General features: G+C 35.1%; 1 protein-coding gene across 1 annotated transcript in view; it reads left to right on the top strand.

Moving 5' to 3' along the window:
* Positions 1 to 12556, top strand: part of ATG4C (autophagy related 4C cysteine peptidase) — a 94228-nt gene that overhangs the window by 38254 nt on the left and 43418 nt on the right. The window contains exon 3 of the mRNA XM_082453780.1: positions 60 to 143. Coding sequence (XP_082309906.1) covers positions 60 to 143 — 84 coding nt within the window. The remainder of the gene's footprint in view (positions 1 to 59; positions 144 to 12556) is intronic.

Raw genomic sequence — 12556 nt, 5'->3', positions numbered from 1 at the left:
TGAACTTTTAGTCTGAAATCCTTTAATTGCAAAACTGTTTTTCTCTTTTTCTCATTTAGGTTGGGTGTTGAAAACAAAGACATATTTTAGTAGAAATTCCCCTGTATTATTGCTTGGAAAGTGTTACCATTTTAAATATGAAGGTAAGTGCTAAATTTGTGATCCATTTAAAAATCTTTGTAGAAATTCATTGTGTAATTGTTTTCATTATTTTATTTCCAGATTAACCTACTTTTGACATATTTCTTTTTGTTTTTTACTTCCAGTTATTTTTATTGTGGTAAAATACACATATCAAAATTTACCATCTTAGTCATTTTTAAGTGTACGGTTCAGTGGTATTAAATACATTCATAATGTTGTGCTACCATCATCACCATTCATCTGTAGAACTCTTCATCTTGTAACACTGAAATTCTGTACCCATTAAACAATAACTCCTCATTCCTCCCTTCCCTTCAGCCCCTGGCAACTGCCATTCTACTTTTTATGCCTATGTTTTGGCATTTATCTTTTAAAAACCTGTATTTTATGTAACACATAAAATACTGCCATATGGTTTGGGTTTCTTGTGAATTCCTTGAAAATAAAGTTCATACCGTCATACACCATTTGTTATATCCCTCATAATTTTGTACTTACCGTATGAGCGCTAAGTAAATATTATTTGAGTCAATATCTTAATATTCTTTATCAAGTTCTCTGATGATAATTTTAAAATATATGATAATAATTAAAAGTATCACGTTAGTTAACGTAAAAAATGGTAAGTTTTCCAATTCTTAAGGATGCTCCAATTTCTGAAATTATTTACTGTATTTGATGTTTCTGAATTTTCATATATCCTCATCCTTTCTGTAATTATCCTATATTTTCTTTTAATAATTTATGTCCCCTATTGAGTGCCTATTATGTGTCAAGCATCATGCTAAACTCTTTGGGAAATGTCTTTAATTCTCACAACAAGCCTACAAGGTAGATTTAAGTGTCCCTATGCTATACGTTTGAAAGCCGGAGTTTAGAGAAGTTAAATAATTTGTCCAAAATCACACAGGTATTAGATGACAGAGCTGAATTTTAAACCAAGACTATGTTTCATTTTAATACTGGCATTCTTTGTACTATATGTCTTTGCTTGGTATTTTATATGTATGAGTGTGTGTGTTTTTTGTGTGTTTGTGTGTGTGTGAGAGAGAGAGAGGAGAGGGGAAGAATGTATGTGACAGTATGTGATTATCAAGGCTTTTATTCATTTTTTTGATTGATCTTTTTTGGTCACATCAGCAGTTGTCTAAAGCCTAACTGGTTTGTAATAGTAACAGCTGACATTTATTGAGTATTTATAATACGCCAGACAGGATTTTTAAGTAATTTACATGTATTAACTCATTGAGTCCTCACAGTATTCTTGAAAGATGAGTAGGAAGTTGATGGATAAAGAAGGCATGCATTTTAGGTAAATAGAATGGCATGATGAAAGCAATAGCACTGAGATGTTAGACAGTATATTTAGGAAACAGAAGTGTCCAGTGTAACTATGGTGGGAGAAAATTATGAAAAGGATCAAATTATGGAGGAGCATCTTGAATGCTGTGCTAAAGAGTTCGGTCATTTGTTTACAGGCAGAGGAGAGTACGGGCTTTAGGGTGAGACATATGTGCGTTTGAATTTTGGCTCTTTTTGCTGATTGGTTGTTATTTTTGGCAAGTTATGTGATTTCCCTAAGTATTAATGATACCTATTTCGTAGGCATTTAGCGATATGTCTTGTACATGTAAGCATTCTAAATGATATTATTATTCATGATAAAAGGAATGTGAGAAAAAGTTATTAGAATTGTTTTTAAGGATAGCATTATATATTTTTTGGAAGAAATACTTTGAGCAGTAAGTGGATTCTTGGGGGTCCTCAACTCGAGATGAAAAGTAAATGATATAAGAGATACAAATGAGACAAATAGAAGACTGTTTTGTTTTGGACTAGGATTAGGGATACAGGGAAAGAAAGACAAGGGTATGGGGCTCGGGAAGGAGAAAGGAGAGCGAGCCAGAAAGGTGGTTGGATTCTGCATGTCCACTGAGAGGTTTCCTTGTTGACGTGCTCTGGTCTTCAGCAAAGTCAGGTAAGTTTATGAAATGCTTGATGTAGGAAAAGTTCTTTTGGAAAGGGGATGGATTTGGCATCTGGAATGAAAAAGACAACTCATATCATTGTAGGAGTTAGAAGCGGGAGGGGAGGAACCAAGAGAGTTTAAGCTGTGTAGAATTAACAGAAATCTGCGGGGCTAGCTTTGAATTTCTACATGTCACAGAATTTTTGGTTCAAGCAAGTTTTCTAAGTTATCAGAGAGATAGGGGGTGGTGTACACAGCTCTTAACTACAATGGTTATTATTATCCTTGGTTTTTTAATTTTTTTATTTTTTTAATTTATTTGTTTATTTATTTATTTATGGCTGTGCTGGGTCTTCGTTTCTGTGCGAGGGCTTTCTCTAGTTGCGGCCAGTGGGGGCCACTCTTCATCGCGGTGCGCGGGCCTCTCACCATCGTGGCCTCTCTTGTTGCGGAGCACAGGCTCCAGATGCGCAGGCTCAGTAATTGTGGCTCACGGGCCTAGTTGCTCCGCGGCATGTGGGATCTTCCCAGACCAGGGCTCGAACCCGTGTCCCCTGCATTGGCAGGCAGATTCTCAACCACCGGGCCACCAGGGAAGCCCCAACATTTTTTTTTTAAATTTTATTTATTTATTTATGTTTTTTGGCTGTGTTGGGTCTTCGTTTCTGTGCGAGGGCTTTCTCTAGTTGCGGCGAGCGGGGGCCACTCTTCATCGCGGTGCGCGGGCCTCTCAACTATCGCGGCCTCTCTTGTTGTGGAGCACAGGCTCCAGACGCGCAGACTCAGTAGTTGTGGCTCACATGCCCGGTTGCTCCGCAGCATATGGGATCTTCCCAGACCAGGGCTCGAACCCGTGTCCCCTGCATTGGCAGGCAGATTCTCAACCACTGCGCCACCAGGGAAGCTATCCTAGGTTTTTGAACAACAAAATACCAGATTTCATTTAATTATTTTCAGTGATCATGTATTGAGAACATGCTAGCTAGGACATTGATCTTGCCCAGAAGGAGCATATGATAATCATAACTAAATACATGCTTTAGAAAAATAACTGATAGCAATGTAGAAGAACCATTGGAAGTCAGTTATCAGGCAAGATATGATGACTCTGATATAGGGCAGTGGAAATGGAGAGGATTGACTTGAGATATTTTAAGGTAGACTTGATAGCATCTGACAAATGATTGGATTTGAGGTCATGAGAGAGAGAAGATAAAGAATACTTAAAGACTACTATCTTGGATTATAGGTAGTGTTAGTAACCAAATGTGATATACTAGAGGAAGTGTGGATTTTGCGGGGACATGTAGTGTTTGAAGTAGGCCATTCAGAAGTAAACAGTCTGAATGAAGTAGGTGGTTTAGAATTGATTGGTTAGTTATTTTCGAAGAGGTAGCATTTGAGGCTAATGAATAAGGTCACATTGATGGAAAGTATAGGTGGAGAATATTCATCTCTAAGGATCTACTGATGAAGAAGAATCAGTGAATGAAATTGAGAAGGAGTAGGCAATATATAGGACAAAACCCATGACAGTATTTTATCATAGAGACTGAAGGAAAGAGATTTTCAGGAGAAAAGTTGGGACAAAGTGCCTAATGCTCAAAAGAGGTTAAGCAGGAAAAAACCTGAGTAGAGGCTGTAGGATTTGTCAGTGAGAAATTGCTGATGACTTTTGAGAGATCAGTTTCACTGGAGTGGTAGGATAGAAAAGTAAAAGCAGTAAAATTAACAGCAGCTAACCTGCATTTACTGAGTGTGGCTCTGTGTTATGCACGAAAGCCAAAGTGTATTCTATTTATTTATTTATTTGGCTGCATTGGGTCTTCATTGCGATGCGTGGGGTTTCTTGAGTTGCGACGAGCGGGGGCTACTCTTTGTTGCGGCGTGTGGGCTTCTCATTGTGGTGGCTTCTCTTGTGGAGCACGGGCTCTAGGCGCACGGGCTTCAGTAGTTGCAGCATGCGGGCTCAGTAGTTGCGGCATGCAGACCCTATCGCACACGGGCTTCAGTAGTTGCAGTGTGTGGGCTCAGTAGTTGTGGCGCGTGAGCTCTAGGGCACGCGGGTTTCAGTAGTTGTGGCACGCCATTGTGGCTTGCGGGCTCTAGAGCACAGGCTCAGTAGTTGTGGCACATGGACTTAGTTGCTCCGCAGCATGTGGGAACTTCCCAGACCAGGGATTGAACCTGTGTCCCCTACATTAGCAGGCGGATTCTTAACCACTGCGCCACCAGGGAATTCCCCAAAGCGTATTCTTTTAAAGATTTATTGGTTATGATATCGGGGTAGAGAACTGCTTTTATAAAACATAAAAACACAGCCTGTATAGGAAAATATTGATGTATTTGACCAAATAAAAATTTAAAAATCTGCATCACGAAAGACACCATAAACAAAGTTTAGAAGCAAGACAGAGAGAGAAGATATTTGTATACGCGCTCTCATTCTCTTTTTCTCTCTCTCTGTATTGGTATATGTATGTGTGTGTGTGTGTGTGTGTGTGTACATTGAAGATCTATCTGTCCATCTCTTATCTCTTCATCTATATCTTAGACAAAGGATTAGTCTACAAAATAATATGAAAAACATGGACAATTCAAAAAAAATGAGCCAAGGAAATGAACAGGTGCTTTTAAAGTAGAAACTTGAGTGGCCAAACATAAGAAAATGTTCACCACAGTAATAAAGGGAGTGCAAATTAAAATGAGATACTGTTTCTTAGTTATCAAATTTGCAAAAATTTGAAAGCTTCATGATATCAAATTTTAGCAAGGTTGTGAAGAAATAGGAACTCAAACACTGCTGATGGGAGGCAACTTGGTACAACCTCTTCATGAATTTGAAAGTACTTAGAAAAATTGATAATACATACAACTTAGGATCTAGCAATTCTACCTTTAAGTATTTACCCCAGAGAAGTTCTCTGTATATGTGTAGAACACTTGTACAAGGATGTTTATTGTAGCTTTGTTGAAATAACAAAAAATATTGAAAACAAGTATGCGCTACTAGTGGATTAGATGAATAAGGTTATTCATTCATTCCAAAAGTATTTATTAAGAGCCTGTTATGTGCCAGGCACTGGGGTTACTGCTGAAAGTATTGCAGGCACAGTACTTACACTCAAGGAGCTTACAGTCCAGTAGATGAGAGACATTAAACAAATAATTACAAAATTATTAATTTCATTATGATAGTCATGATAAAACAGAAGTACAGGTTCTTATAAACAGAGACCAAATTAGAAAGGATGTGATTGGATCAAATAAGCAGAAAGTCCATTTCAAAATAGCTTAAAAGCAGTAAGGGTATTTATTATCATTCACAAGCAGAAGTCCTGACGTAGGGATGGCTCTAGGTTGGTTAATCAGTGCCTCTGTGACATCATCAAGGACCCATGTTCTGTCCATCTTCCTACTCTGCTAATCTCAGCGTATTGGTCTTATCTTCATCTACCTCTCCCATAGTAACAAGTGCCTATCTTAGTACCATTATAAGACATATGGCAGATATGACAGAATCCAGTGGAAGTAGGACTTTTTCTTCTTTGTTTTCTTTATTATAAATATGAATTTTTATTATTTTAATAATTTTATATTATTTAAAATCTTTACATTTTAAAAATTATGAATTACTCATACACAGAGAAGACAAAAGCCTTGTGTATACACTTTCAAGAATAGTAATGAAATTTTATTAGACAAGAGAAGTACAACATTATGAATAAGTTTTAATCTCCTTGTGCTTCTACCCAACTGTAGTCCTTCCCATGCCAAAAAACTCTACTATCCTAAAGTGGTGGAATTTAGTGTTTCCCATTTTTGACCTTTTTGAAAATGAAATCGAACTATGTTTTGCTTCTGTGACTTGCTTATGGCTTTTAAGGTTGTGTTTTTAAGATTTGTCCATGTTATGTGTAGGTTCTAGTTTATTTTTACTGCTGTATAATATTCCATTGTATGAATTACCACAAATTATTCATTCTACTGTTGTTAGACATTTAGTTTGCTTTGGTTTTGCCATTTTAAATAGTGTATAATAGTACATTCTTGTATTTTTGTAGAAATAAGACTGTAGTCTCAGAAGTTTTTGAAATACGACATTTGCTGTTTAAAAATATCTACATGCAGAATGAAGGGAATGAATCATTAGCCAGAAGAATATCTTATTTCTGTTCTTATCATCCACTTTATAGATTCTCTTTTCTAATGAGTTAACCCCAAACCACCTTCTTACACCTTTCTAGGAATTTTTTGGTATCCTCAGAGAGGGGGAGGCCCTTGTACTTAAAAGCATACAAATTTAAGTGAGTCAAGTATAATTCTGAAAACGGGAGGAATAACACTGAATAAGATCAAATACACATTTGAAAAGAGATTTCAATATACATTTTGAAAATAAGAGGGGTCACAATAATCAAGGTAAGGTAAAAGGGAATTAGAATATTTGTTCAGAAAAACAAAGGGATTATGACATGGTGGAAGTAACATATTAAGGATTTTTTTGGTTGTTAATGAAGTTTTAAAACTTTTGAAATATATGACATAAAGGTCTGTTGATTATGGGGGACTAATTTTCTTTATTACTTCTCCTGTTGTGGGTATACAAACCCATATTATGTAAAGGTTTATTAATCCTATAATTATGGTATTACTTTGGTGAATTTCTAGTTCATAACAGTTGTCCTAAGGTTATTGCCCTGTTTTGTCATGACTTTCTTTATAGCTTCAACAGAAATATAATATTCTGTTTATCTCATTGGAAATATTTTAATGCTAACCTTTTCTCTCTGTGTGTCATTATGTACTCATAGCTTTTTAGATTTACTGTGCATTGGTCAATCTCCACCAGATTTTCTCTTAGATGGTTCAGGACATGATGGGCCCAGAGACCATTAAGGAAAAACTGTATCTGTGGTTATCTCTAGTATACCAGTTCTACCTTAGGGACCCAAATGATTTAACATGAATAACAGAGATAAGGCTCTCTCCTTCCTAATTTTGGGGCTGAGGAGCATCTATAGACAATGATTCTAACCTATGGACAAAAAGCCCCCAAAATAGTGCATGGAAAAAAGGAAAAAAAAATAAGTAGAGAGCGTAGCACAGAGGCTAGAAAATAATAAAAGTTTTTTCTGCACTGAAACCAGCCCAGGGTGGAGCTTTGCCTAGGGATCTCTTTATAGGACATAAAGGGCATGAAAGTAAGGTATCAAGGGGTCTTCCTTTGTGTGCTCTTGGTTCTTGTACTATCTCTACTATTTTCAGGGATCTGTGTTATTCCACATGTTGCCAAGATTGTGCCCAAATGTTGTGGAAATAAGATCCCACAATTTGGAATTTTTTGAAACATGACTTTTGCCATTTAGTAAGAAAGGGTGTGCAGGATGAAATCAATTGTTTATAGGTATATTACTTAATTTGGAAATTTTCCAGATCTTGTTCTGTTATTGATTTTTAATTTAATTCCATCGTGGTCAGAGAAAATATTTTTATGACTCTAATCTCTTTGAAGTTATTGAGACTTGCTTTATGGTCTAAATATGGTATAACTTGGTAAATGTTCTTTGTGTGCTTGAGAAGAATATGTATTCTGTTACTGGAATGTTCTGTAAGGACAGTTAGGTCACGTTGGTTGAGTTCACGTCTTCTCTCTTCTTGCTCTGTCCTACTTGTTCTACCAATTTTTATGAGAGGGATATTGAAATCTCTGACTATAATTGTGGATTTGTTTGTTTCTCCTTGCAATTCTATCAGTTTTTGCTTCTTCAATTTTGAAGCTTTGTTATTGGGTACATTAACATTTAGAGTTGTTATGGTCAGTTAATGAATTGACCCCTTTATAATTATAAAACCCTTCTTTATTCCTGGTGATATTTTTTTGGTCTGAAATCTACTTTGTCTGATATTAAGCTTTCTTTTGCTTAGGGTTATATGGTATATCTTTTTATGTTCTTTTACACTTAATCTATTTTTCATTATATTTAAAGTTCGTTTCCTGTAGGAAGTAAATTGTTGGGTCTAGCTTTTTTATCCAATCTGATAGTCTCTGCCTTTTAATTAAGTTGTTTAGACTACAGGCAGACCTCGGAGATATTGTGGGTTTGGTTCCAGACCACTGCAATAAAGCAAATATTTCAATAAAGTAAGTTGCACAAATTTTTTGGTTTCCCAGTGCATATGAAAGTTATGTTTATACTGTATTATAGTCTATTAAGTATACAATAGCATTATGTCTAAAAAAATAATATATGTGCCTTAATTAAAAAATGCTTTACGGCTAAAAAATGCTAATCATCATCTGACAACACAGGGTTACCACAAACCTTCAATTTGTAAAAAACGCAGTATTTGCAAAGCACAATAAAGTGAAGAACAAAAACAAGGTATGCCTGTATTCACATTCTATATGATTATTGATATAGTTAGGTTTGTGTGTTATCTCACTATTTGGTTTCTATTTGTTAAATCTGCTCTTTGTTCCCTTTTCCTCTTTTTCTACCTTCTTTCAGATTGAATATTTTTTGATTTCTATTTTATCTCTTTGTTGGCTGGTTAGCTGTAACTTTTTATTGTGTTATTTTACTGGGTTACTTTAAGGTTTTAGGGTATATCTTTAACTTATCACAGTCTACCTTCTAATGATATTATACCAACTCACATATAGTATAAGAACCTTAGAGTAGTGTACTTCACTTCCCTCCTCCTGGTCTTTATGCTACTGGTGTCATACATTTTATTTATTTGTATCTTATACATGCCATAATACATTGTTATTATTTTTGTTTAAACAGTCAGTATCTTTAAAGAGATTTAAGTAATAAGAAAAATAATATATTTGCTCATATAGTTATCATTTTTGGTGTTCATTCCTTTGTGTGAATCCATATTTCCATCTGCTAAAATCCATTATTTTCCTGCTTGAAAGACTTATTTTAACATTTCTTATAGTGCAGGGTGTGCTGGTGATACATTCCTTCAGCTTTTGTGTCTCTGAAAAAGGGTTTTGCTTTCATTTTTGAAAGATACTTTTGCTGGGTATAGAATTTTGGGTTGATGATTTTTTTTCTTTCAGTAGCTTTAAAGATGTTGCCCTGCTATCTTCTTGTTTATTTTGTTTCCAGGGAGAAATCTGATGTCATCCTTATCTTTCTGTGTACATAATGTGTCTTTTTTTTCTTGACTACTTTAAAGATTTTTTTTTATCACTAGTTTGGAACAATTTGATTATGATGTGAAGTATAGTTTTCTTCATGTTTCTTGTACTTGGGTTTTGTTGAATTTCTTGAACCTGTTGTTTCATAGTTTTCACCAATTTTGAATTTTTTCAGCCATTTTGTCTTCAAATATTTTTTCTGTCTTCCCCTCTCTTCCCTCTCCTGGGTCTCCAGTTGAACATATATTAGCATGAATGAAGTTGTGCCACATCTCACAGATGTGCTTTTATTTTTTAAAAAATTCTTTTTCCTCTCTGTGTTTTAATTTGGATAGTTCCTATTGCTGTGTCTTCAAGTTCACTAATCTTTTGATCTTTTCCTCAGCAATGTCTAATCTGCCATAAATCCTAGTCAGTATATTTTTCATCTTGGTCATTGTAGTTTATATATCTAAAAGTTCCATTAAAAAAATCTTCCTTACTTATCTTCCTTCCTTACTTAATCTTCTTCTACTTATCTTTTTGAACGTATGTAATATTGTAATAACTGTTTCAATGTACTTGTTTGCTAATTCTAGCATTTGTGTTAGGTTGGGTTCAGTTTTGATTGGTTGAGTATTCTCATTTTGGCTTGTGTTTTCCTGCCTATTTGCATGCTTGATTGATTGCCAGACGTTGTGTTATTTACCTTGTTGGGAGCTGGATATTTTTGTATTCTGAGTATTGCATTGTGTGAATGTGCCACACTTCATCCATTTTACTCTTGGTGGGCATTTGGATAGTTTTCAATTTTTGGCATTCGTTAAGAGCCCTGCTGTGAATATTCTAGTACATGTGCTTTGGTGAATGAACATGTGTATGGATTTTCATTCAGTATGTATACCTGGGAATGTAATTGCTGGGTCATAGGGTATTCATATGTTCAGCCTCAGTATATACTACCAAATAGTTTTATAAAACAGTTGTGCCAGTTTGTATTTCTACCAGGTGTGTATGCAAATTCTGCTTGCTGTCAGCTCACCAATACTTGGTATTTTTCCATGTTTATTAGAGCCACATTTTATTTTAATTTGCATTTGTCTAACTTATGAAATTGAGCATATTTTCATAAATATTTTTCCATTTAAATATGTCTTCTATTAGGTTATCTCTCTAGGTTTTCTTAATATATTCTGGATATGAATCCTTTTTTGGATATGTCTACAGGAAATGTCTCCTACTTCATTACTTTTTCACTCAGTTTATCTTTTGAAGAGCACAGTTCTTAATTTTAATATAGTCTGGTTAACGTTTTTATCTTCTTAAATGGTTAGTACTTTTTGTGTTCTGTTTAGTAAATCTTTGCTCACTTTAGGACAAGATAGTCTGTCTAGTGTTTTGAAGCTGTCATTTCTATGTTTTTTCTCTCTGGTTGCTTTTAAGATCAACTCTGTCTTTCATGTGGATTTCACTTTATTCTACTCAGAATCATATATTTCTTAAAATCTGAAGAAATTTCAGCCACTTTTAATTATAGTTTTTCTCCATTCTTCTTGTTCTGTCCTTTTGCATCTCTGATAAGTCTTTCTGTTAGACTGTTTTTCATGTCTCTGAAATTCTTGTTTTTTGTATTTTCTGTTATTTTTTCTCTCTGTGCTGTGTTCTGAGTAATTTCTTTAGTTTTTCTGGTTCCTTGATTATCTTCTGAGCTTTGTATAATTTTCTATTTAACCTATACCAAATTTCTATTTTCATTTATTATATTTTTCATTTCTAGTAGTTTTATTTGGTTTTCTTTTACATGTGCCTGGTCAACTTTAATTGTTTTCTGTTATTTGTCCACCTTTCAGTACCCTTCTACTTTTTAAACATATGCATACTTATTTTATCCCATACCTGATAATTACAATAGTTGTACTCTTTCAGAGTTTATTTCTGCAGTTTGTTGTACTTCTGATTATTTCTCATATTAGCTTGTTTAATTGTGATTTTTAAAAAAAATTATTTATTTACTTTTGGCTGCATTGGGTCTTTGTTGCTGTGCGTGGGCTTTCTCTAGTTGCGGTGTAATTGTGATTTTTGATTGCGATAAGCACCCTTGACTGAGCCCTCAATATTACTAGCAGGTCTCTTCTATTTCCTTTATCAGCTTTCTTTCTCATCCTTTGTAGTGGTTCTTTCAGGCATTCTCACTCTTCATAAACCTCTGCTCAGAAGTCTTTTCCATCATAGAAAACAAAAGCAAAGCAAAACAAATATTTATTTTTTTTTTAATTTTTTTTTTTTTTAATTTTTTTTATTATTTTTTTTAAATGAATTTATTTATTTATTTATTTTTTGGGTGTGTTGGGTCTTCGTTTCTGTGCGAGGGCTTTCTCTAGTTGTGGCAAGCAGGGGCCACTCTTCATCGCGGTGCGCGGGCCTCTCACTGTCGCGGCCTCTCTTGTTGCGGAGCACAGGCTCCAGACGCGCAGGCTCAGTAGTTGTGGCTCACGGGCCTAGTTGCTCCGCGGCATGTGGGATCTTCCCAGACCAGGGCTCGAACCTGTGTCCCCTGCATTGGCAGGCAGATTCTCAACCACTGCGCCACCAGGGAAGCCCAACAAATATTTATTGTGTACCTACTATGGACTGAACTCTTAGGCGCTGAACATTCAGAGGTCTAGAAGATAAACATATTTCTTCTCCTCTAGAATACTTGAAATCTGGAGGGGGAGCAGATGTAGATAAAAAGCATTCTAGATATAATTAGTTAATACTGTGAAAAGGAAAGTCACTCAAAAAGTGGAATAGCAGGAGTAGTATTATAGTGGAAAGTCAACAAGACAACAAAGTTCATTTAGTATGAACAGTTTCACAATAATACTTAGAGTAAATATTAAGAGGAGACTAGATCTTAAAAGGATAAGGAATTAATCACTTTGTCAAGATAAGAGATTAGAACTATGTGTTTGGCAAGCCTCAGGATGAGCTGTGAGAGTTATGTGTTATTATATCCAATTTCAAACAAATTTAAATGTCTCCAAAGTGGAAATTTTGGCCTTATTTGTAGTGCCATATTCAGTTTTCAGGTATTTTTATCTTTATTTGGAATTAAATTCAAACTCTAATCTTGAGAGAAATTCATTGATAATAGAGATTTGCCATGTATTTGTTTTTTTTTTCTTAACATCTTTATTGGGGTATAATTGCTTTACAATGTTGTGTTAGTTTCTGCTGTATAACAAAGTGAATCAGCTATACATATACATATATCCCCATATCCCCTCCCTCTGCGCCTCCGTCCCACCTTCCCTATCCCACCCCTC

The sequence above is a fragment of the Balaenoptera physalus genome (genome assembly GCF_965194825.1).
Source record: "Balaenoptera physalus genome assembly, chromosome: 1".
Lineage (NCBI taxonomy): Eukaryota > Metazoa > Chordata > Mammalia > Artiodactyla > Balaenopteridae > Balaenoptera > Balaenoptera physalus.
The sequence above is the reverse complement of the archived record's forward strand: the minus strand, read 5'-3'. Positions and strand labels throughout refer to the sequence as shown.